The sequence below is a fragment of the Callospermophilus lateralis genome, unplaced genomic scaffold (assembly GCF_048772815.1).
Source record: "Callospermophilus lateralis isolate mCalLat2 unplaced genomic scaffold, mCalLat2.hap1 Scaffold_79, whole genome shotgun sequence".
Taxonomy (NCBI): domain Eukaryota; kingdom Metazoa; phylum Chordata; class Mammalia; order Rodentia; family Sciuridae; genus Callospermophilus; species Callospermophilus lateralis.
This window is the reverse complement of record NW_027515935.1, coordinates 6,420,773-6,448,632: the sequence shown is the minus strand read 5'-3', so window position 1 is coordinate 6,448,632 and position 27,860 is coordinate 6,420,773. Positions and strand designations below refer to the sequence as shown.

Genomic DNA, 27,860 nt, shown 5'->3' with positions numbered 1-27,860 from the left:
CCCTTCCCCCCATGATATGCTGCCTCACCTTGGGCCCAGAGCAAGGAATTGGCCATCTATGGACTGAGACCTCTGAAACTGTGAACCTCAAATAAATTTTCCTTTTTTTAAGGTGTTCTTGTTGAGTATTTGTGGGACAGAGATAAAAGGCTAACTAAAACAAGAAGCAATTATAAGGGGAAGAGAATCCAGAAGGTGAAAACCTCCTCTGGTTTAGACAGAGTATTGTAGATTAAAACTCAGACCATGAAATGCTACCAGTGAGTGTGTAATGGGGAAGTAACCTTTAGAAGGTATTTTACAGTAAACATGGCAGTGAATGTAGGAAGATGTATGTCAATAACATTATTAAACAAGATTTTTGATTATTGTTAACTATGGGAAAATTATTTATTTTAGAAGAACGCGGAAAATTGAAGAAGAAAAAAGTTGAGGATGCTGTTCAATGAAGTTTATGTTGACACAAAGTTTCCAAGAAATTACAGAGTTTTGGAAAATGGGCAGAATATATAAAGGATTGATGAAGGGACATCATCTAAAATGTATCCTTTCATTAGATTGGGTCATTAGTTTCTCTTCATATATACATATAAATGTGATTTTCTTAGTTGTAGGTGGACAAAATACCTATATTTAATTATTTTTTTAATGTGGTGATAAGGCTCAAACCCAGCGCCTCACATGTACTATGTGAGTACTCTACCACTGAGCTGCAACCCCAGCCCCTGGACTATTTTTTTCTTAAAGAGTTTTAAATCATATCCAAATTTACTTTTATTGAAAATCTGATAAGAAATGAAAATATGAATTACTTCAGTCTCTGAGGAGCACTCCTGAGAGACAAAAGAAAGAAAAAAAAGTATATAGCAACTTGTGAAGAAAGAGGGTCAGTTTTAGAATACTTTCATGGGTTTGCAATTATGTACTTTATAGACTGTGTTTATATCCTAAGCAGAGTGGCCAATAAAAGATGAATGACTTCATGCTGTTAAGAAAAACTGTAGGTGATGTGGATATAATTAAAACCTAACTGAAAATAAGAAAAAAAATATACAGAGATAAACTAAATACTTGTGTTAAGAATATACTAGCTATAGTCAAATTAATGCCATACAGATATCAAGTATGTGAGTCAAGACAAATGCTCTCCTTTTGAGTCTACTTGGGCAGTGTTAACTTTAAATAAATTCTAATTCATTTCAAAAGTATTACACTACACCATAATATATGAATACACATTATGACTTCATAATTTCATGTTTATATTTTTGTATAATGCTTATTATATAGAACTAAATGTGAAACAATTCTGGCACAAAGTACATAATAGATTTTTGAAGCATTGATTTTCACTGGAGACAGAAGTCTTCATAGTAGCCATGTCTCAGACCACTAGACAGAAAAAGAGTGGATGATGAGCCACTTCATTAAGAGAATGAAAACTAGTTCTTCATGCACAAAAACCATTAAGAAGACTTTTTGTCAAATTTATCACCTTGTGATAGATAAGAATAAATCAAAAATCAAGGATAATTGCAATTTCTCAGAAATACTTTCTATTTGTTCCAGCCATATACCTTCTTTTTATGATTCCTCTTTCTGTTATTAAATAAAATGCATGAAAAGCCAATATTATCTAAAATTTTCCACATTTGAGTGTAGAGAACAGTTTAAAACAATTCTTAAAGGAAGAGTCTCATCAAAACTTCTGGTGCATAAATACTTAGGAAGAGATAAATATTTCTATATTTTATTTATTAGACATGAGAAAATAAAATTGATGTTTGTACTGATATTTCACTTTGATAAGCCTTCCTAACATTTCTGAGTAGATATGGCAAAATTTTTTTTCTAAATATAAACACATGACCTTAGTATAAATTAATTTATTGAATGAAATAAATCAAGAAATGGTACTTTTTAAAATTTATTTATTTGATAATTTTTTGTCTTAACCAAGAAATACTTTGCTATAGGCATGTTCATATATATGCCTTAAGTTATAAATCAATAATATTCTTAAAAATCCAAATGTAAGTGCATCTATAAAACATGCATTATTTTATTATATTTAATATTTATAAGACATTGAATTATTTATTATATCATATAATGATATATTATTATATCAAAAGCTTTTATCAGCTAATTATATAAATCATAATGCTTAATTACACTTAATGTTTAAAGAGCAATGAAAAGCCTTTATAAGTTATAAAATATTTTTTAAAAAGCAAAATAATGTAGTATTTTATCTAATGCATGGCATCAGAATACTGCTGAACATAGTAACCTTAATAATAGAGATATTCAAGTTAGAACAAAAAATATTACTCTTAATAACTGAATCTAATGCATTAAGTAATGTTTAAAATTTTTTAATGCATTTAGTTTTTTTCCAAATGATTCCAAGTAACTAGTCTGCATTAATTAACTAGTGATTTCCACATTGTATATCTACATTGAGTATCATATGGTGATGATATTTTGTACTTTTCTAAAATATCTGAGCCCTACTTGAGGAAGCTTACTGATATCAATTTCAATATATTTGTTATTCCATAAACTTTAATTTTGTCTGTATACAAGATATAAAAAAATCAACATTTTAACTTTTTAAATGCAAATTTTAGCAGTATTATGTATATTTACATTGTTATGCAACCAACAATGGACAGATATATTGTATAAATAACAAGGTATAGATATAAAACTAGTATTCTATATCCAGAAATTTTTGGCCAATTTGTTTACATTAAATTTGAAACATGTGTCCTTTCTAAATTCTTTTAGAATTTGTGTATGTATACATTATTTATATAATTTATACCAAAACAGTTAAGGGAAAATGCAGTTGCATGAGCTACTTTGTTTTTTTTTTTGTTGTTGTTGTTGTTGTTCTGATATTCCAGGCTGTGTGACCCTCCTTAGTTCAGTGACCTTACCAAGATTTTTGTTCTTGAGTCTATCATCGTTCATTCAGATATAATAATCTTCAAGTCTATATCCTATGTGTTCTTATGTTTTGACTTTTTTTTTTAGGTTTTAAAGTGTTTTGGTATTCTAAACTTCATACTAATATTGCAGCATGGACCATACCATATGTTTTGAACCAATACTTTATAAGACCATGCAAATGCCTGTGATATCTTGTGTCTTGAAAATTATTTTCATATTAATTCATAATATAATTTTGTCGAACTTAAATTTCTAATATCTCCATCCTTCAAGGATAAGAGTGCTCACACAAAGTAGCCATTCTTTCAATATGTGTTGGCCAGAGTGAATGAATTGCCAGGAAACATTAAAACAAGGACTCATTATGGACACACCAAGGGCAAGAAAATCAATAGATGCAGTACATATTAAGAAGAAAAATGTGTCAAGGAAACACACCTTATTAAGATAACAAAGCACACATGTTTAGCTATTCTGCAATGTTTTGCATATGTGTAGCAATATTAGCTGGCCATGAATGCATCATAGAAAAAGATCCCCTTGTATTGGGCATTGTCCCTCTTTAAGAGAAGTGTAATTGAGTTCCACTAGCCTTGATTTAGAATAAGCAGAAAGATATAAGAATGTTTGACCTTGAAAAGACAATACTCCAGAGGGATGTAAAATATGCCGGTAGGAATTAGTTTCATTCTGTGTTGCTTTCGAGGAGAAGCTCTCTCAATGGCTCTCTAATCTAAATACACTGTTTGTGTGTGTAAAAAGGGGATGTGTCATAATCTTATGAGCTTGACATCACTGGATTTGGTATCATAGATCAATACCATAATCGGTAATGTGTTTAATTAAATTTTTTTTAATGTACATTTATTTATAACCTATGGTCTGGCAGGTTCTTGGCCACAGTGATACTGAGATGAATCAAGTAGATTCCCATCTACTGGGTGGAGCCCATCAAGTCCTCAGAAGGTTATATTTGAATTTTGTAAGACACAATTTTCTATGATGAATAATGCTACTAATGGACACTACAGATATAGACTGATTAGAGGGGTGAAACTTCTTGAGGAACATCTCCTGGGGAAAATGACTCCTAAGTCCTATGGAACTGTTAAGGCCTATTATAGTGGGAGTTCCCTGTTAAAAATAACTTGTTAATTCTTCTTATTATCTAAATACATTGTTGACAACATTTACATCTGCATCCATCACTGCATACATGAAGTTCATATAAACTTCATCTATGCAGTGATGGATGCAGAATTTTTACTAATATCTATAATGGCATGGGTATGAGGTGTTTCCTGAAAATTCCTGTTTATGCAGGAATATTTAGAGGTAAACTTATTTGGCCACGAGACCTATAAACTTATCTGTCCATCTTAGTTTAAATCACTGGGTAATAACTACAGGCAGGTGGGATGTGGCTGGAGGAGATAGATCACTAAAGGATGTGGCCTGAAAGTGTATCTTCCCTGTGGCCTTTCCTCGCCACATGCTTTCTCTTTCTCTACTTCCTCACCCAGCCACAGGGGAGAAGCTTTCCTTCACCGAACATGTTCCCCCATAATGTGTTGCATCATCTTGGGCCCAGGGCAATGGAGTCAGTCTGCAATGGACTAGACCTCTGAAATTGTGAGACGCTAATAAACAGTTCTTCTTCTTATTTGTTCTTGTTGATAATTTCTGTCAGAGAGATAAAATCAAAACAATATGGTTAAAAAATGCATCATTTTTGGCCAATTAAGTCTAAAAGGAAATGAAACTCAGTAACTTTTCAAATCAACTGATAACAAAAAACAGATCTTTTATATAGTGTTTTTAATTACTTAGCTGTGAAATTGAAAATGGAAATATATATTATGCTGCTAAAGTTCTTAGTTCTTACACTATTATTATTGTTCCTATCCTGCCATCTATCTTTAACAGGCTTATATGTAAAATATATTTTATACTGCTTTCTCCACATTATTACTTGTGTAAAGGTTGATTATTACTTGGTCAATCCTGGAGCCTATGATTTACTTAAAGAGATCACTCTCTGGTCAAAAATAATGCTTATTCAAGATGTTTCTCATGATAGAGCAATTATAATACAGCTAAGTCCAAACTAAATCCTTCATCCCATTCAAAATTATATCAGAAATTCTTTTCTGCAAATAGTGACCAGATTTTTTAAAAACACATTAAATAATAATCTCTCTTGAAAAAAAAATGTATGTATGCTTTTTTTCCATATGGTAAATTAACTGTTACTTTATTAAAATCTACTTTTTAAAATATTATTTATTAAGTGGCTACTGTATCCTTGAAATTATTCTAAGTAAGTATTCTCCAAAAATACAGAGAAAAAAGCTTGCTTTCAGCAACAGATATTTTGTTGGGGACCACAAACCAAAGAGAATAATTAAGAAAAATAAACAGGGTTTTGAATAGCAATAAGAACTAAAGAGAAAATGACAAAGGTCATGAAATGCTGAGGAGTAGTATCTCTCATAGAATAATGACCCAACCCGAGTATTAAAAGTTGTTAATTGCTTGAACTTGCAGATGTGTTATACTATATGCAAAGAAGAGCTAAGTAGCAGGTATAATTTATCCATCAGATAATCTGCTATGGAGATGGGGATCATCCTGTTTCCTTTCAGTGGACCCAAGTAATCCCAAGGGTCTTTCTTAATGAATCAGAGGAGTCAATAAAGAATTAAAGAAGCTGCTTCTGTTGCTGCCTCAGAAGATGGTGAATGGTGATGAGGATACAGGCAGTTAGGCATCCTCCAGAAGATGAAAATGTTTAGAAATGAACACAGCACTGCTGACAGCTGGACTTGAGGCTAACAAGACCCTCTAGAATTGATATGGTATCAAGCCATTATATTTATGGTAATTGGTGACAGAAGCAATAGGAAACAAATTTAGCATGAGAGTTTGGATCAAATGACCAAGAATGTTTTAAAAGATAACTTTGAGAAAAAAAAATCTGAAGGAAGTTGAGAAAATTTTCATGAACCTACAATGGGATAACGTTTGCAGGAGGCAAGAAGAGAAGGTAGATTCCTCCAGTGAGTCAGGAAGGGTGTTAAGGGGAGACAATCAGAGAGCTCAGTGGGAAGGTGGGGATTTTGTGAAAACTTTGAGAGTCCTGCAGTTTCTGAAGACTTCAGAGAGAAGATCATTGGAAACTCACCATTATAGCTGCTCTAATGAGAACACATTGGTGGCCTTGGGGACTTCTTGGGGCTAGATTACTCAGTGAATGGAGAATGATGGGATTCATTTGTTGTTCATCTCCCAAACCCAAACTATAATGCTATTCTAAATTTCTAGGACTTGGAGGGAAAAAAATAACCTGATTCCCTTCTGTCTTTGAAAATATTTTCTTCTTCCATGACACGATAAAGATTGATTAAAATATAGCATAGACATTTCTGTCTCAGAATTAAGCTTTAAAGTGACATGAAGATGAATTGGGAAGAATGTAAAAGGCTTTTGCAATGAACCTTATTCTATGTATTTATTTGATATTTATTGCAAAATAAATAGATACACAGGGAAAAGACCATAGTGAATCGCTAAATCAGGGCATTGATATGGGGGATATTGTGTATCTTCCCTGAATAAAAGGAAAGAAAAAAACATGCTTGTATTTTCTGATTTGCAGGCAACAAAACATAAAGGAAAGTGGTTTCAAAATAATGAGTATCAAGTACACTAAAAATATTGCATATTATTTTACCTCTATTACGTGAAGGTAAATAATTTTACCTTTATTACATATAGGAAAAATATAGAGAGTTGTATTAATAAAGGTGAAACATTAAAATAGATATACAAACATAAAAATTATTAAGAATCTTTTCAGTCTTCTGGCAGCCTTCTGTCTATTGAGGGAAGATAAGAAAAAAAGAGCAAGTGTGTACCATGAATAACGGGCATCTGTGCCTGAATCCTGTTGGATATAGTCACATATGAGTCAGAGATGGAGCTGGTCATTGAGGCAGAAATGACTTCTTAGGAAAAACACACTAACATAGGAACAAGAAAGATGAGCAGCCTGCCATCTGTGGAACAGAGACAATAAGAGTGAGATGTCTGGAAAAGTACAGGGGCAAAGGTAGCCTGGCAAGGCTGGGATAGCAGAGGTGGAGTGCTCCAAGGTGTGAACCTCAAATGCCACCCTCTCGGAATCTATGACTGGTGGTGGTGTGTGACTGCAGTGAAGGCATTTCTCCTGAGAGTTTCTCTATCCCAGCTATGTTTATAGGGAATATAACAATTCTGGAATTTGCATTGCTCAAATGAATCCCAACCACCTTGTCCTTTCTTTAAATCACCATCATTTTGAATATATGTGTAATATCATGATTGGTCCAAGACTAAAAGTTAGGTTATCAATGCTACTATACCATGGTCACCCACAAATTAGAAATGTCAGTCTCCCCCTGATTGACACAGTCACTACACTGCTGAAAAAGAAAGACAGCAGGATGAATCTGTCAATCTGTCTCAGATAATAATAATAACAACTGTAATGGTAACAACAACAACAATAATAATAAATCTATATTAAATCCAGTAGGATCTGTAATAACTTGGGGATTGTGCATAATAGTCCCCCAAATTGTGTTTTTATTCTGGACTGTCACCAAATAGATGTCAGAAGACTTTTTGTGATACTGAAAAGTGATCACATAATTTTCAAGATGCTTTCTCAAAAGGCTTATTTGTCTTTGAATAACACTCTTGTCTGCCTGTTTTGCCCCTCTGGAGTCTTGTTTCATGTCATGTTCTCTCATCTGCTGCGCCTGAGGGCTCTTCCAGTGGGCTTTGAAGTAGGGACGCTCTGCTGTCTCCTCTCCTTAGAATGCGCCACCATGTTTTTTTCCAGACCTGCCTCCTCTTCTCTGAGATTTCATCTCCACAGTCTTTCCTCAGAGGAGATTATTCTGACACCCCCATGTCCAAGGCACTTGCTCTTATAGTCTTCACAACACTCATCACCATATGAAATTGCCTAAATCACTGTGTACTTCCTTATGATCTGCTTTTTACTCCCACAAACACAAAACCATTAAATATAAATTTTGAAAGGAACTGTACAGAGAGTGTATGAATTATCATCCCATATGTCTCATATGCCACTATGGGACAGTTTGAGATTAGTTTAATTAAACTACAATTGGCTAAAGCACATGCACACTTTAGAGAATAACTAAGGCATACATAGTACCTGGAGAAGGAATAACAAGAGGGTGCTGTTAGCTTACTAAGACTGAAGGAGAGAGAGGGTCTAGGGACACAGGCATTATCTAGTGAGGGCCCCTGGGATAGAAGAAATGGAATGTGGGCTACTATGGGAATAAAAGCCCAGGCCAATTTCTGTTTTACTTGACAATACACTGCCAATAGACCTAAGGCTTCCTGGAGCCAAGGAGCAAAGTCTAGAAAAGTATTAAAGTAGATCTGTGGGGCGGGGGAGGGGTGGGAAAGGAGAGGGGAGGCAGCAATTGATTGTGTCTATTATATCCTCAATTCTTTTTTAAATTATATTTATTTTTTTATTAGTTACACATGACAGTAAAATGATCTTGACAATTCATACATTTGAATCAAATGGGGTGTAATTTCTCATTTTTCTGATTGTACAGGTTGCAGAATCATATTGGTCATACAGTCACGTATATACAGATAGCAATAATAATGTAATAATAATAATATAATGTCTATTTTATTCTGCTGCCCTTCCTACCTCCCTTCCTCTCCCCACTCCCCTCCCATCACATCTCTCTACCCAATCTAATGTGACACACTTCTTCTTTTTTTTCTCCTCACAACATTATATGTGTATTCTGTATAATGATGAGGGTCTCCTTTCATCTTCCATGCAATTCCCCTTCTCCCTCCTTTTCCCACCCATCTCTCTTCCCTATTTAAAGACCTAAAAAGAGCATAGTAGAGGGACACAGCCACATCAATGTTTATAGCAGCACAATTCACAATAGCTACACTGTGGAACCAACCTAGATGCCCTTCAATAGATGAATTGTTAAAAAAAAAAGTGGCATTTATACACAATGGAGTATTACTCAGCACTAAAAAATAACAAGATCATGGCATTTGCAGGGAAATGGATGGCATTAGAGCAGATTATGCTAAGTGAAGTTAGCCAATCCCTAAAAAACAAATGCCAAATGTCTTCTCTGATATAAGGGGTGTGACTCAAAATGGGATAGGGAGGAAGAGCAGGAGAAGAAGATTATATCCTCAATTCTGATAACAAAAGGTGAATGAAATGTTTACTTTAGTACAAGGCCTGCCTGATCTGTGGTCCCATGTCTTAGTACTGAACTTTACCTCTTCATTCAAAAATTAGTTTTTGTAAAATTATATACTAGATGATCACAGATGCTTTTTATGATATTTTTTCCTATATAATATTGTGTTATTTTTTATCTCAAAATGGCATTCTTGGAACATTTACTGTATTTTATAAAATAATCAGGCATTCATCAAGATTGAGGGACTATTGCCAAAGAAAATAAACTCTCTGAAGACTATTTTTCTTTGTTATATTATTTTAAATGTGTAAAACTATCTCAATCATATATGTCCATTTATATTGGCAGAAACTATGTAACAATATTCTTCCCATTCTAGTTGTCTTGATTAATACATTAGAAATATCCTCAGTTGGAAGATATTAAAATCATCCCAGGATTAATTATCTCTGTCTCCTTTTATCCAATAAATATGATTTATTTTAGAATTCTATGGGATGAATTAAAGTAAGTGGCATCATTTTTGTGAAATATTTATACTGTTCTATAAAATTCATTGGTTTGTTTTCAACTGCTCTCCTATAAGTCAGCCACTGTATCTATATACAAATACCAAAAGGAAGGTAGATAGGATGGACACTAATACTAACATGAAAACTTAGTTGGCTTGAAGCATTTTCTTCTGCTTCCTGCTGTCTGGTATGGAAGTACTGCAGCTCAGTTCTTTGCAAAGTCCTCCTACATCAAAACCATGTAATCTATTCTTGCTTGTTTGATTGGTTTTTATATTTTAATTGATTGATACACAAGTGGCCATAAGAGGAATAATTTCCTGAAAGAGAAATTTTCAGCATTTTAAAAAGTGATGTAATGAAAAATTCTCTTTTCATGTTCAATATTATAGTCTTCCCGATTCCCCAGATTTGTACAAGTTACAAAAATGTGCAAATGTTGCATTTTATTTTTGTGGAACCATGGTTTCTTGAATGTAAGTGATGGCGGTAAGAGCATCATTCTCATCATCACATATATTCTTGCTCTTCCAAAATTTTAATGTACTACCTTATAGTTAGTTAGGCAGCATGGTACCAAAAGAGGGCAAGGAACAGAAGGCAGGTCACCTATCATACCCAGGGCAGATGAAGAGGGCAGGGTGGCAGATGCCATGGGGACAACTTGACAAAATTAAAAATCACAGGGGGAAAAAAGATCACAGGAAAAAACAGATATTCTGAAAGTGAGTTATATGTATCTACCCCCTTTGCAATTGTATCTTAATGTTTTGATCTAACTTCATTTAAGTACATAGCTTTTTTATACACTTCACTAAGCAGAAAGAAACAAGTCCAAAATTCTCTCTCCCTTTCTCTCTTTCCTGCCTTCTCTCTCTTTTCTTTCTCTCTAATTTGATATTGAGGATTTTCAAACACAAACAAATTAAACAAATAAAAATATTTTATATATATTTGTAATTATTATATTTAAAATAAATTGTGCAAAGCTAGGCCTTAGTGAATAAAAGAACAAGTCAGTAAGCATATGAACATATGAATCAAACTCAGGGATTTATCTAAAATTTGCAGAAAGCATAACTCAGAAAGAAGTCACACAGATTAAGGTAGGCAGGACAGAGACATTAAAAACTAGAGATGAAAAATCTTAGTTGTAAGATTTAGTTGGAAATAAGGCATCAGGAGCTTAAGTTGGAGACAAACAGATTGAATCAAAATGGTGTCAGTACCAATTCTTGAATAAAACATCAGTAGCAAAATGAAGGCTGTCATTTTATAATTATTTCTTCCAAGTGTCAAAAGAAATTTCAGATTGCAGTTAAATCTGAATTGGCTTCAAAATGGCATTTGGTAGTTGGATAGTAAGTAGAAAGTAAAGATAAAATGAGGATGTATATTTGGTTTGTGATTTCAATGCTATGTGCTCCTGTTGCCACTCTTTGTCATACATACTTGTTCCCTTACAAAACACCACTATTAGTGCCACACAGGTTGAAGGCAAAGGCTGTCCCATCTTACCTTAAAACCATTGACTGAAAATAGGAATTAGGTTAATGCCTTCAGTTTTTTTTTTTTTTTTAAAGAATGCTGGAAGCTTTTACTTACTTCCTTTTGAATAAGTGTAAATATAAATTAGTTCTAAATTTGGACACAAAAGTAGAAACTGAACATCATGTATAAATATGCATATGAATCATTAAATTTATGACTAAAAATGTAATTATGGATAAATTCACTCGAACAATCATTTATTTGGTCAACCAGCTGTTGAGTTCCTTCCAAATATTGGGCATTGTCCTAGGTGCTGGAGGACCTGGTGACAAAGGAGACAGAAGTCCCAGCAATTATAAAGCTTAATGATACCTAAATGAAAAATCTATTGCTAAAGTAACTGAGGGAGTTGGTGAAAGACAAAATATAATGTGCAAAGGAGATTATTCATGAATTTAAAAAAACTAAGTGGCATATTTATCCTAGAAAATGAAAGTGAAGAAGAAAATGGTAATCATTAGAAAGTGAACACTCAACACAAATTGACCATGTACATTTTTTCACATGATTATGTTTACCAATTTTTTAAAAAAATTCTTATTTGAAATAGACACATTTGTATAAATAAAATTTAACCTAATGTTCTTAGTTATATTTTAGAACTAATATGGTAGTTTTTAATAATTCCTCACTGCTGCTCTATATCTCATTGTAGGGTTGTTTCCAAAATTAAATTATATCTTAAGTATTGAGCATTTAAGGTGTTTTTAAATAACACATGTTTTCTCACGGCCATAACTTTGCTAGTGAATCTACATAGAATCATTTTATTGTGGTTGCAATCTATTTTATTATGGAAAGTACAGGATTTGTGATGTTTGTATTCTGTTACTATTTCCCCCTCAAGGTATTATTAGAACAGCTTTGCCAAACATGGGTAGAGAAGTCAAAGAACAATACCAAGTTCTCATTCAAGCCAAAGATATGGGAGGACAACTAGGAGGACTGGCTGGAACAACAGTAGTCAACATCACCCTCAGTGACGTCAACGACAATCCAATTCGCTTCCCCAAAAGTTTGTAATTTACCCTAACTCAAAATTTGCAGAGCCATATGAAATTATTGAATTACAATGTTATATAATGCATTAGCAATTAAAATCATTTCCCAGACATTTTTTTTGGTTTCAGGGAGCATAAGTCAACAGACAAAAATTGCATGACATCAGAATTTATAATTTCAATGTATTTCACATCCCATATTATTTTAATAGAAAATAGAGTTAATAATTGAACAATCAGACTTATTAAATCAATGTTAACTAAAACAAAATATTTATAGTTATTTGGGTGGGATCTTACCCTGATACATTATTAACTTAAGACGTAACACAAATATACATAATCTGATATAAGGCATCATATTTATAATACATGTACCATCAGATTTTTTATTATATATTTAACATAATAATTCTGTGACTCCATTTTTGTAAATATACACATGGAACTATATTCATATACTTTTGTGAATAAAATGATATTGATGATATTTTATTATTTTAGTTCTGACTAGTTATTTCATTTTAGTTTTGCAATAGGTGAAAATTGCTACAGTTTCTTTTGATAATAGAATGGTTCACACCTGTATCCTCTCTATAACTCTGTGTTTCCCTTTGAAAATGAGTATTTCTCACTTGTATTTCATCTAGTTTTCTGTTACAGTATTACATTTAACACCAATCAGAACCTATTCACTTCCCAGTGCATTTTGGGGAATTATTTCTCTGTTCCTCAGAGTTAGAATATTGATGCTGAATGGTTTTAGTCGTAGTTTTATAAGAAATTTGATTAAGTCACCAGGTAGTTTTTTTGTCTAGAGAGTTTAAAAACCAATATGATTTTTTCTTTTTCCACTTCAGAAGGACAATTAGGGAGTTCATCTACTAAAATCTGTAGCACTAAGAATATTTAAATAATTGTATGTTTTATTGCTTTGGCTACATGTTTTCATATTTGAATGCTTTGTCACTTTTTTCTATATAGTTTCAACCTGTATTTTCTTCATTGGTATATATTTTTATTTAGTAATCAGAAAGTCTAATTGCCAAATGTTTGGAATGGCATTTAGAAATCATTATACTTTAATGCATATGTTGATTAGTCAATTGAACCATTCTACCAGGACACATATTAAAAAATGCCATGTGATTCATGCTAAACATACATAGTTTCTGTCAATTTAAAAAATTTATGAATATGTTTCAAAGATAACACCAAACTTTAGAACATGGAAAGTATATAACAAAGTTTACTAGATAACGTTATGAGCAATAACACAAAATTCCTTAAAGCAATATTTTTTCTTACTTTTTTATTGAGGGAAACAGAAAAAACATTAAAAGGAGAAACAAATAATTAATTTGATTACCTATCATATGATCTCATTAAAGAATATGGTTCAAATTCTAAAAGCTATTCATGTTTTTCTTTTTTTTTCTGTAGTTCTTTCTTATTCCTTTCTTTCTGTTTTATTTATTTTTTTAATTTTTTTAATGTCTGCTTTAAATTCGGCAAGCTGTGATAGATTATTGAGCAGTATGGATTGAGAGATTATTCTGTTTGCATGTAAAATGTGGGATATTAAACATGGGTTCAGATTCAGGTTTTGTGTATATAAAGCCTGTGGAATCTATAGTGTAGCAAATATGTTCTGGGAAATGTGATATTCTTATTTATATGGGTGATAGTGGTGTTTCCAGGTCAGAAATTCAAAACCACTACCATTGGAAAGATGTCCTATTAGTGGGTATGTGTCAGGGTTTTAGCCCCTGGTTTCCTCCTGACCTGCGGGAGACATGGGGAAAGCATGCCCTGACCAGGATGAGCCAAGAAAAGCAAAGGTTGACTGGCCTTCGGCACCCAGGCGCCCACACCCTGCCCTCCCTCGCTGAAAGACAATCAGACACGCTAGGAAGACCTTCAAAGCAGGATCTTGTTTATTGAGGAAGTACACACAGCTAATATAATGCTCAGGAGCCAATCAGAATAAAGGTCAGAGGGGTGGGGTGAGTTCACTTGTACACCCTTCCCATGTTCTGTAAGGGAAGGCATGAGCTGTCCACGAGGGTGGAAGAGTACTGGACCTATCCTGGAGGTGGTCTGTTTTTTCTGTCACCACCACACTACCTACTGGCTGATTGCCAGGCGCCATCCCAGCCACATGTGCGGCCCCAAGACCGGGAAGCAGGCAGCAAGTCATGTCCTACAGGTATGGGTGAAGAGTATTTTGTAGAAGTTTGGGCAGGGATAATAGACCTGGAAAATACACAATGAAAGTCTTGATTCAAGAGAAGCTACATATAGTTAGGAGACACAAATTCCTGCTTAGATCCCACTGAAACAGAAAGATAACTTTAGATCGTATGTAGGGGGTAAAAGAATATGGATAGGTCCATAGGCTTGTTGGGTATTTATTCAAGTTTCAATTTGTGTTTTTAAGGGTGATTAAACAAGAAAGTATGTGAGAGAAGAGAGCATTGAAACTGTTAGAGCATTTATAAGCTATTCCATGAACTTTATGATTACTGTCTTATCTTCTTTTTTACAATAACATTATTAGATTAATATTTATCACTTTGCCTATAAAGAAGATGGACCCTTAGAGAGATAAATACTCAGTTATCAACAATGAATTGAAGTTACAAGTTTTTTAACTCTGAAGTTCACAATTCTTCTAATTTAACATGATATTAAAAATAAAAACTATGGTTTTCTTTATATGCCACTCTAAAACAATATTATTTTAAATGCACCTCTAAAACAATCATAACATATATTAAACTGCCTATACTCATAAAGAGAAAAATGAGAGGGCAATAGAAAATTACTTAGCAGATCACTGTGATCAAATTATTTTATGATTGTATTACATGCACATTTGAACCACTGTCTAGCATTATAATAAGTGGGAGATATTGTTGAATTATTTGAAGGAAGAAGGTTTTCATGTTTTGCATGAATAAAAAATTAGTCAAACTGCCTGAAGTTTTACATGTCTTTGTGTCAAAACTTTTTTAGTGTAACATCATTTTGAATTACATTCGTCAGAGGAAAAGACAGAATACATTTATACACAGTAAAACCATTTCTTTCGAGGCCAGTGCTCATTTAGCAGAAACATTTCTCATATGGAGCAATTAAACAGCAAATGTGACATAAAATTATGAACTGAAATGATATCTATTTGAATGTTAATGTCAAGAAAACATGTATTTCCTACATAAATAACTTAAAGGAGAATTCCCCAGACTAGCTATATTTGCTCATGACTCTTAAACAGTTATGATAAAAAATCTTGCTTCAGATGAATTTGAAATACTTTTTCCATTGCTTAAACATGCACAACATAATTTCTTAGAATTTACTTATCACAGTGCTTTATGGCAATGTGTATTCATATGCATGTATGACTTATTAAGCCCCCATTTGCATCCATTTTCTTCTATAAAAGGAGATGGGAAACCATAAATGGCAAATGTATTTGTATAAAACTTATGAAAATAGTTTATCATTTTACTGTTGATTTAAAATTTATTGCCCCATGATTTTATAACTTTTCTCAGTCTGATAATGATGATGATGACTATGGTATTGACTAATAAATTACTATGTTTTACACAACATAGAAATTGTTGTGTGACAATGATTTGGATGTTCCTTCTCACTTAACTCTTATAATGACTCAGTTTCAGAAATAAAATTGCAATGCTATTTTGTTTAAAAAGTAAAAGAGATTCATCCAGGAACTTCATTTTTAAATTAACTCTCTCTCTAGAGTGGAAATTTATTTTTGATGCCTATGTTTACCCAAAAAGTTCCTCCAAGTAACCCAGAAAAGTGTCCACAAATGAAACCAACAATACTGGATCAGAAGTGGAAATAACCTGATACCTACAAAAAGAACTCTATCTAAAATCATATGAAGAGAAAGTATTTTCTTTAAAAAATGTTTTGCGTGAGAGTTATATGGCTCCTATCTATTACAATCAGGGATATCTCTAGAGGATCTTTATTTGTAAGTAAGCTACAAAAATATTAATGATTTCTATTACATGAATTTGAAGTGGCTAAACCATCTAACAAGCTGATCTAAAGTATATATTATGAAATCAAATTACTTAAGTAATGGGGTCGATTCAAGAGTATAAACATATATGCACATAGATATTTATGTGGTTATATATACACAAACATACACACAGTCTCAGAATATGTGTTATATGTGTTAAAATAGAATATCTCCTGGCCTTTGAGTTCAGAGAAGGCCTTGTACTACTCATCTGGATATGGTGAGGATCACTCAGTTCCTTTCACAAGCTTCCTTGTTACTCCCAAGTGCATTTTTTACACCTCACTTCCTATCTTGCCTGGAAATTCTGGCTAAGGGCAGGCGACCTGTTTATTCTCCAAACACAAAAAAATAAACAAACAAAACCTAATAACACTCCCATAATATGGCTAATCAAAGCCTTTGAGCCTGGTGTAAGTTGGATACAAATGTTACAAAGTTGTAATATGTATACACTATGTATTTATGTTACATTATTGCAGAAGGGCAATAATGTAACATAAATTACATTAAGGGCAATAATGTAACATAAAACAAAATGCCATGTATTGCTTTTTAGATAAAAGAGCTTTGATATGTGATAAGGACTGAAGTATACAGTAGTGTAGAGAAAGCCCACAGAAACAGTAAGTGAAGCAGAGCCTGGAGATATCTCAATAACAGAGTGGAAAGGACACGGGGATCTTCTGGACTCAAAAAGGAAGTTAAGTAAGAGGAAGACCAATGAAGAAATGACTTCAGCAAGAAGATGGCTTTTGTGTTAATATGATGAGCTTGATGGAGGGGAGAAAGCAAAAGGCCATTGAAAAAGGCTTTAAAATCCTTAAAAAGTGTTTTCAAAATCGAAGCCACAAAGAAATATTTCTAAGATATATAAGCAAAGAAGTGATACATGAACTCTCACACAAAGAGAAAAAATAACTGAATTAAAGAAATCATGCTCTGTTTATCATTCGAGTATGAAAAATCTTGAAAAGAAAATGAAGTTATGAGAAGATCAAAAAAAGCAGATCAAGTCTTTAATACTTAAATTTCTGACATTAGTGACGGTCTTTAACCATAGTTGTGAAAGAATCCTAAAGCTACCTTTAACTCCATATGGTTCACATTTCTGTACTTTATTTTTGCTTTATTATTGGTCTTAGGAGCTATATAGAGAAAGAAACTGGATTTTGAAACTGTTTTGTTAATAAGAGCAACACAGAACCAAGTGTAATAGTAAAAACCTTGGAAACAAAATTCTGATATGTAAGAAATATATCTTATTAACAAATATTTGATGTAATAAAATATATCATTCAATAGAAAAATAATTAAAACTGCAGTTTTATTGAAGTAATGAATTGAAGTAATTGAATAATGTAAAAATAATATAATTTTTTATTTGAACCTGCATAAAGAGAATAAATTTTTAAATTTCTTCCCTCAAGCACCAAGTATAGATTTTTTAAGTAACTGACAATCACACAACTTGGAATAAAAACAGTGATAAACTTATGAACACAATATATATAAATGTACTGGATGGGAATCCATATCATTACAGAACAATGGAAATGTTGGAAGAAATGATATCTACATTGATTACTGAAATAATATTATTATAATAGTGTTAGTGAAAAACCAAAGCTATACTGAAATACTTACAGCACTGCAAAACATGACATCCTATTTAAAGGTTTGTATATATAGAACTATGAAAAAGTAGAAGTGAAAAGACAGAAAGGGAAGGAAGGAAAGAAGGAAGAAGAAAGAGAAGGGGGAGAGAGAAAAAAAATCAAAGAGAGCATTGAAACCATTCCTGAAAAAATAAATGATAGTCAGATATTTATACATGAAGAGATTTGTAGTGATAGCTAGTGAAACATTAAGGCACGGGCAACTAAACAGGGAAAGTCCAACAGTCAAATACAGGCAATAGAAAAAAAGAAAAGCCAGTGCATTTGCACATGATTCATGATGGTATGATGGCCATTAAGAAATCAAATTAAGAGACAGCTAGTTGGACTGTCAGTTAACGAATTGGTTTTGGCTAAAAGAAACTAAACTCTGACATGAGAGAGAATATTACAAAACTTCATCTCTTCCAGATTACCTTATTAAAGTCTCAAAAGGAAATTCATGAGTAACCAATCCTTTGAATAAATAGATGAGGTCAGCTGAATTTGAAAGTCTAAATATTTATTTGTTTTAAGTATATCTATATCTATCTATATCTATATTGATCTTTATTTTTATTTGTTTTTATGTGGTGCTGAGGATCAAACCCAATGCCTCACAGGTTCAAGGCAAGTGCTCTACTACTGAGCCACAATCCCAGTCTTGAAAGTCTAAATATTTATTAAAATTTTGTTAGTTTACTTATTTTTGGTACCAGGAATTGAACCCAATGGCAAATAACCACTGAGCTACATCCTTGGCCATTTTTATTTATTTATTTTTATATTGAGACAGAGTCTTGCTAAATTTCTTAGGGCCTCCTAAATTTGCTGAGCGTGACTTTGAACTTGTGATGCTCCTACCTCAGCTTCCTGAACTGCTGGGATTACAGGCATCTGCCACCATGCCCAGATAGGCTCTTAGTTTAAAGGTGCTCAATTTTTTTCTAAATCATAAGAAAATTTGTATTATTTTTGTGGAATATTTTGATAAGGTTATTTGACAATTTATGTTAGAATTCTTAATGTGCTATATCTTATTTGATTAATCAGAAATTATAGGGATAAAGTCAACTGAAAGAACTGTTTACATATTTAAAAAAGGATTTAAGGGAATATTAAATGCACTCTGTTAAGATGAATGAACAATGGAAAGTTATTGATGCACTTGAAAGGATGTGAACTCTTGCCAAGATCTACATCATGTTTATTACCATGTAACAGGAATAGTGAGTATATAATTCATATGTATTGAATAAATATATATATATATATATATATATATATATATATATATTATAGAATGTGAAAGAGATTTTTATTCTGATAATAATTAAGTAATATAAATGGGCTGTTGAAATTCCAATGCAATTTTTTGAAAAAAATATAAAGGACAATTAGATTTGTAGGGAAATATAGATATGTTTATTGAAACTGTAGTTACTATAACTGCAGTATTAGATGTAAAACTTATACTTGCATAGAGGTACTTTGTAAAAAGGAAAGGAGAATCAGAAGTCCAGAAAAAAATGTAGTCAGTTTTCCTTTTTTTTTTTTGCACTACAGGCATAGAAAGAGTGTAGAAATAAATTAATTTTATCTTTAAAGCCTCATCCCCTTTTGAATATTTTTAAATCTCCTGATAATCTTTTTCTCCATATTTTCACTGACTGTGCTCTTTAAACTTTGAAAATAGAAACCCTCCTGTTTATGCCTAACCCACTAAGTCACACATTATTGAAATGTACATGCTTCAATATGGCTGAAAGTATTAATTTTGAGTTATTTGTATTTTAAAAGCTTGCTTACTAACAAAATATTGCCTCAGTTTAATTGATTTCAGGTAGTAAAATGAGACCAAGTGGACAAACCAAATAAAGTAATCATTCTGTGGGTCAGAGATGCCACTTGACTGGTCCTTCTCATAACCTAGAACACCTGAAACAGGTGTTGAACAGATTATCTGAGCTTATAGGGCACATCTCCCAGGACTGTGTTCAATGATGACACATAGTTGACTTGAAATTGTCTGTGGTGGGAGTTCTTATGCCATAGAAGTTGACAAACACTAAAACTCAGGGCTTATACCTGCATTCCCTCCCTACTCAATATGTATGTTCACAGTCATACCCTACCAGGGTATGAATGGGAATTATGATAACAGTATAGACATCATAGTTCTAATGTGATGATAAAAATATTTATTGATGGGAAAGATTTTAGATACATGCTACAAAATGTAAAGCAGTTTAGAAATGATTCCTAAAAATATTTATTCTTCTTAAAGGGTAATATGTATTTTAAAATGTCTTTCTTTCCTTCATATTTATGTCCATTGACTTTCTAAAAGCTTTATACATTTATTCCATGTTATTTCTGTGTCAGAAAATAATGTACTCACTCCCTGTGAGTGATAGACATGACCCTGTCTCTTCTTGCAGAAGAGCATGAGGAAGACATTGCAGGTACCTCAGAGAGAAGTACTACGGGAGACTCAGTTAGCACACAATAACAGTAATACAGAGAAGAAATATGTGTGAGATCTCTGTTAGCAAAGACTATGGTAGTTGTGAAAATGATAATATGTGTATAGATTTCAACAATTTTATTGGATCAAAAAATGGTAGTATTTATTTTCTATCAATGGAGGATTTTAATTTATGGAACAGGAGAAATACTACTTGCTGAGACATTGCATATTAGATATCTTTTGGGGGACATGGCAATCCTATAAGCTCTATGTGGAATGCAACAAGATCGATGCCTTGAAGTTTTGGAACATCATAATGTTTTGCCAAGTATAAAACTCAGAAGTTGTATATAGAGAAATTTAAAATATAAAAAAAAGTTAGTGTGAATAGAGTAAATGAAGTCAAGAGGATAGATGAAATTAACTAGAAGAGAAAAATCAAAGGGGCGGCTGGAGACAATGGCTCTTGACCATGATTGTCAATAGAACCAGAAGGAATGTAAAAAATCCTGTTATTCAGGTCTAAACACAGAACCACTAAAGTAACCCCTCTTTGGGTTATTCTTGGGCTGCAGCATTGTATCCAAATCTTTCCATATGATGCTAACATGCAGCAGGAATTTTATCTGATCTTGAGGACATAACAAAGGGCATTGGGGAGGGGACAGCTGTGAAGTGGAAGAAACCAGAACTCTATATAGAGAATGTAAGAGATGTTAGAAGTGTGCTTCAAAAAAGAGGGAATGTTGAAGAGGGTTGAATGATGCCCAAAAATTGTTAAGAATTTAGTGACAAAGAAATAAAACTGGCAATATCAGAGGAAATCTTTAACAGAATAGTGGCTTCAAAAACCAGCCTAAGTCTACATGTGGCTTGCTTGTTAGGTAGAAATAGGTAACAGTGACAATAAAGGAGAAATTTTGTTAAAAAGGGGACAATAACTAAAAAAGTGCCTGGAGTCAGTTTGGAGCAAAAGAAAAACTTTGTGAAATAATCAAATATGAACACTGTCTATTCTTGGGAATATCTCAGTTAAGAAGAATATTGATTGTGAAAACAGACTGTGTGATAAATTGTACCAGTATTTGCATATTGCTGGAGTTCAATAGTAAGAAGGGAAGATGAAGGATATCTCAATTGAAATTGGCTAAAAAGCGGGAGGGGGATGCTTACAGATGTAATAAAAGTTTATTATTGAAATTTTTACCATGATGCTAAAATTCAGTGAATATCATCTAGACAAGTATTGTCCAAAGTCAAATGTAGAATTTAAAATGAAAATGTCAGGATGCATTTAAGACTGTTGAGTCATTAGTCAGAACAAGATATTTTGTGTGTTTTTTTTTTTTTAAAAAAAAAACACTTTTTATAGAGTATGGGGAATAATAGAAAAAGTTTATGCTGAGGTATTCTTTGAGAGAGTGATGAAGAGTTCCCATATAATCAAAGTAAGTAGTGTGGTTGCTCTTTTCCTAGCCTCAGGTATGTAGAGAAGAGCCTCCTCAGCAACCAGGGCAGATCACAATGGCTGCTGTTATTTTCCCAGACAGGGAGCAAATCCTTGGGATAGTGTTTTCCATATGTTTAAGAATGTTGAAGTACCCAAGGAAAGCTGTTTGTAAAAATAATTACATGATAACCAAAGGAAGGGTAAAGATGTAGCTGCAGAAGGGAAAAATACCCAAGAGTCATTTTAAGTCCTACAAAGGAGATTTTCCTCATATTGAGAATCTGTGTGTGGAGTGCATCACTGAGGGATCTGGAGGGTGAGGCAGTGTTCTATCAAAGTAGAGGCAATTCCTTGCTCTTGGGGGTTGCAGGATGAGATGCTTCCAAGATTCTTCACTCACTGCCACTCAGATAAATCAGACCTGGAGAAGCAAAACTATACCTTAAAACAAGGACACACCAAACCCCTAGCTTTGCTGTGTCCTACAGTTGGGGAGTAATATCTTGGAGAATTAATAGGGAACAAAAAACTGACCACTATATTGTAGTTACTGCTGCAGATGATGTTCTGGCTCAACATTGTTTTCATCCAAGGAAAGACATTCACTGAGGAAATGGAGAGGGGAAGAAGGAGAAAAATGAACATGCTGTACCTATTCCAATAACAGGAATATTAGTGAGGGATTGTTTGCAGGTTTGGGAAAGTGAAAAATCTACATAACACCATTCTAATTTTATTCTGTGAAATACAGTTCACAGTCATTACCTGGGAAAAGAATTAGTGAAGTTAGTAAAGCTGAGTTTGTGGAGAGTGGATTGGTTTAAAATAGAAATGAAAAGAGAATGGTAGTTACTTTAGCATCTGCATACTTTGCAAGCAATGAGGAAGGTGAATTCTAGGTTAATGATCATAATTTAAACCAATATCTAGCTGTCTTTCTTGTTTTTTCTTAGTCATACATCTCTCCTCTTTAGAAGATTAATTATGACTATTAAGGGTTGTCTTTTGTCAGATATAGTAATAAAAGAATGTCAGAAACCAGGCATGGTGGCTTATCCTGTAATGCCAGCAGCTTGGGAAGCTGAGGCAGGGGAATCACAAGTTCAAATCCAGCCTCAGCAATTTAGCAAGACCCTGAGCAACTCAGCAAGACCCTGTCTCTAAATGAAATATTATAAAGGGCTGGGGATGTGGCTTAATGTTTAAGCATCCCTGAATTCAATCCCTTGTACAAAAAAGGTGGGGGGCATTGGGAATATATATAGGCCACACATTAATAGTTTATTGAAATGATAAATCAAACTTTTCAAGTGCATATGGAAAGGACAGGAACAAGATGAGAATTTATACAGATTAATATACCAGTGGTCCTTCTGATATTGGAGTTGATAGATCACAGTGGGAGTAGCTGAACAAAGAAAATTATAAGTCAGGAAATTCTTAGCCTATTAGCTTTTTCATGTGGTTGTTTCTGTGGATTGATTCTATGGATTGATGGTTCTGTGGATTGTTTCCTATTAGATGACCTCACAGACCCAATATCAAGTTGGCTCAGTTCACACTCTCAGTCTAAATATCATACATGGAATAGAATTATAAACATTGCTTCAGACCTTCGAAGTTGCCATGCTAGATTAATATTTGTGATTTTTCAATTAAATTCTTCAATGACATTAAATTGTTAACACTCCTAGATATGTTTAAACTCATTTGAACATTACACAATATATACATATTTTTAAAAGTAAGATGGGGAACCTCATAAATATGTATAAATTTATGCTCTTATGTAATCATTCAAAAGAAAATTATTGAATTCTGAAATAGACAAAACTATAAAAAATCTGTTTATCCATTTTTATATTGTCTTCATCATCCTGTGGACAAAGCTACTAGAAGCTGCAGTTGGACCTAATCTTTTACCTGAATTACAGGCATGCTAAGTAATTAACTTACTATATAAATATGATTTACATCTGGCCCTATATTTTTGCATTGTTTTATTTGCATAGAACCAGAAGTTTTAGATGGATGAGTTCTTATTACTCTTAGAAAAGATTTATTGCTATCATTACATAGAATTTATAAAACTTAATCCATTAATTTTAGATATATACTTAACAATTCATGTACATGCTTGTACAATTTAGAAGGGACATTTATAACCTTTGTAAACGTTCTTTTCTCTTTTAGTTGTTGAGAACTGAGATTGTATTAGATATAAACATTTCTAAATTGCACTAGATTTTACAAACATTTTGTTTTCCTTTCCTCTTCTGAGTTCTTTGAATTTCCTTTGTTTTTTTTTCTACTATTGTATTTTAAAAGGGAAATAATTTAACTAAAATAGTAAAGTTGTTGGTGCCCAATCCTTGACATTTTAAAACGTGTTCAACCTGCACTTTTACTAAGTCAATCATTGCTAGAAAATGCTTCTCTTTCAATTGATACAAGTTTTTCAATGGCTTTAGGTAATGATAAATTTGTGAACAATTTAAGATGAAAAATTTCAAAACTTTTTTAGAAAACTTATATCAGTAGAGTAGAATAAACACTAGTTCTCTTCAAATTTATTGTCACTAGTCTCATAGACATTCTGAGAGTGAGTATGGATAGATTTGTCATTCCTGAGGTTCTATTTACAGATGTTTAATGTGTTTGGTTTAAGCCCAGATTGAAGTCAATTTTGTCATCAGAAAGGTCTTTTCTTGTGGACTTTTTTTTTTAATTAAAAAACTGCTTTAGCATTTTGAAGACAGAGGACCTAAAATATTACTAAACTATCAAAATATTTTGTTATTCCTGAATTCTCCAATTTTCAGAACAAGAAAATAAATATTTTAGTAAAATTTAAAATAATTTTTCAGCATTCTCTTTTTTTCATTCTCACACATTTGTACGCAGCTTTCTCTTTCTTATTGTTATTCATATAGAAAAAATATTATAATGCATATTCATGGGGACATTATCAATAAAAATATTATTTAAAATTTAATTAGTAGTAATGGATAATATAAATTATGTTATTATACACACACACACACACACACACACATATATATATATAAAACTAAATTTTATTTACTATTGTACCAGTGAATTTTTGAAAATAAATCTACAAGATGAATCAAAATTATTATTACACCAATCTTAAAAATAAAAGAATCACTAAATATTTTGCCCAAGGTCACAGAGATATAGGTAAAGTTTCTATAAAGTTATTATTATTTTTTTAACTTACAACGATGTTGGTTGCTTTCTCTTGGTATGTTCTTTACATACTACATTATTTGTCTATTATTACATTTGCTTAAGAAATCAAATCATATGCAATTAGGTGAAATTAGATGGCATTTCAAGGAAAAAGCATACAGGATCATTATTTAAACAATTCTATGTCTAAATCTAATTATGTAATCTACAGTTAGGTGATTGTGTATGTATATGCATATACACATTCTGAATATTAAATGTAAACTTTTTAAAAAAATTGTATAATTATTTAGGTGGGCTCAAGGATACAATTTTGAGTTCTTAAAATGTTTAATAATTCATATCAATTTATTCTTAAACATTTCATATTTCTAGCATTCTAGTGCCGCAGTCCGGCTGCACCAAACTAACGGGGGGGGGGGGGTGACGAGCAACTTGTGTACATTGATACAGCAGGAGTGGGAGCCGTTTATTGTAGGACAGGAGGGGTATATATAATATATACATTCCACACAGCTTATCTTAATTAACGTAAACTAGATACAAGAGTCAACCAATAAGGAATCTCCACACTTAATGGCTCTCTGACATTACTTCACAAACCACTCCCTCTGGCAAAATGCCAGGCGCCAACTTGACTTGTTTACAGACCCTAACATTCTAGTATTTAAATTTTTTAATTTGTTCTTTCTAGGTATACATGACAGTAAAATATATTTTGACATATTATACATACATGGAGTATAACTTCCCATTTTTTTGGTTTACAATGTGGAGTTATAGTGGTTGTATATTCATATAAAAACATAGGAAAATTATGTCCAAATTATTCTGTGGTCTTTCCTATTCCCATCTCTCCCTTCCCTTCATTCTCATTTATCTAATCCAATGAACTTCTAGTATTTTTAAGCTCCAATTATTACCTGTCATATACAAATGATCTTTATAAATAGTTGAATGTTGAGCTCTTACACAATTTTTTTGTCATCTGAAGACTTATTGCTTTAAATATAAAATGTATTTCAAAAGTAAATTTGTAAAAATTTATTTCATCGTTTTAAAAAAATTTTCACATTGCTGAAAGTTTTCAAGATATTTATAATTTGTTCATTCATTTAATATATTTGGTTATATCATATTTTCTCAGTAAATTAAAACATTATTTATATTCTTTTAAGTAAATATATCTCTCTTGATAGTTTCATTAATGCTTCTGAATTTTCTAAAAGGGAAAAATTGAAGGAAACTATATAAATTTGATCACTAAAATTCCACCTTAGATCATTACATGTAATATTTCTTCTTTCCCAAGGGATTTTGGGAAAGCATCATTTGTGCATTCTATGAATATGTAAATATATTTTTTACTGTGGGTACCATCTCTTGTCATCTGTTTTATTTCTTAATCTGTGTTGTATAGGTAGTGCCATTAAGATGTTTCATATGCATCAAAAGTAGGACACCCAGAAAATGATGGCAGTGTAATTTCATAGTACATCATAAACAATTCAACTTTTGCACAGCTGAAGATTACTTCAGAGTTCTGAATTAATCTGAATGACCCCAGCTTTAATGCTGTTGAGATTCTAGAAATGATAAAATGTCAAGTCATTGAAAATAAACCGACAGAACCTAAACAATCTGACGTGACTAATGCACAGTTTCTCTGGCTTTTTCCATACTCTGTAGCTTCTATTACCAGCTGCAGTATTTTACAGAGCAATGCTTGTCTTAATGAACATGCACATCTTTCACCTTATTGAAATATATGTCTGTTATGTAAAGAACAGAAAATCTACTGTTCTGTGTATTTGAGTTTTACATGCACTAAAACCTCGATGCACAGAAGAAATGTAAGTGATAAATAATTTCTTTATTACGTCTTAATTTTAAGGGATACAGATTAGTCAAATGCTGTTACATCAACCATATATGGACAATGCCACTCTGAATTTACCACAAGTTTTCCAAAGCCATTAAATATTAATGAAATTTGTGAGAATGCTCTGAGATGACAACTCTCAAAAAGAACTGCTTAGATAACTTATAACTTATATTGACAGAGTACTACAAAGTATAGCTATCTTCACATTTATTGTTAATGGACTCATAAAGTGTTCTTTTTTAAAGCATAAAATTCACATCTCAGCATAGTGTCTTCAAGGGGGGTTATTTCATCTCTAGTCTGCATTATTTGGTACCCTTCAAAGTTTAAAGTGCTTTTTCTCACAATAGAGGGTCTCAGTTTTGGCTAGACTTTCCATACTCACTAACCATTATCCAGTAGACATGACTCTAGTCTTTATTATTTTTCTCAATATACAATTTATTTATTTTTGCTTCTATACTTTTCAAATAAAAAGCTACCTTATGAAATCTAATATGCAACTTGAAGCTGCTCTAACTGAATATATTGGAAAGTGTCTGCAGAAATACCCTATGCTCTTTATATCCTCCTATTTCCCTAAAGATATCATCCAACACCTGCCCTGCACTCCTCAGGGAGGTATCCTCACCAATCCAACAGAAATCCCCTGTATAGAGCATCATGCTATTGCTCTCAAATCAATTTTTATCCTTTTACTTTGTAATGTTTAACAATAAATTTCCTAACTAAATATCCTATGAGAGGGAGATTTATAGTACTCACTCAACTTAAACCTCCATTTCTCTATTTTTTCAGCAAAAAATTTAAGACTCTAA

The 27,860-nt window shown here is 32.5% G+C and overlaps 1 protein-coding gene across 1 annotated transcript in view; it reads left to right on the top strand.

Annotated features, from left to right (window-relative positions):
* Positions 1-12,169: 12,169 nt before the first annotated feature.
* The window catches only part of LOC143640953 (cadherin-12-like), an 80,020-nt gene continuing 64,329 nt past the window's right edge, over positions 12,170-27,860 (top strand). The window contains exon 1 of the mRNA XM_077108454.1: positions 12,170-12,311. Within this exon, the coding sequence (XP_076964569.1) occupies positions 12,170-12,311 (142 nt within the window). The remainder of the gene's footprint in view (positions 12,312-27,860) is intronic.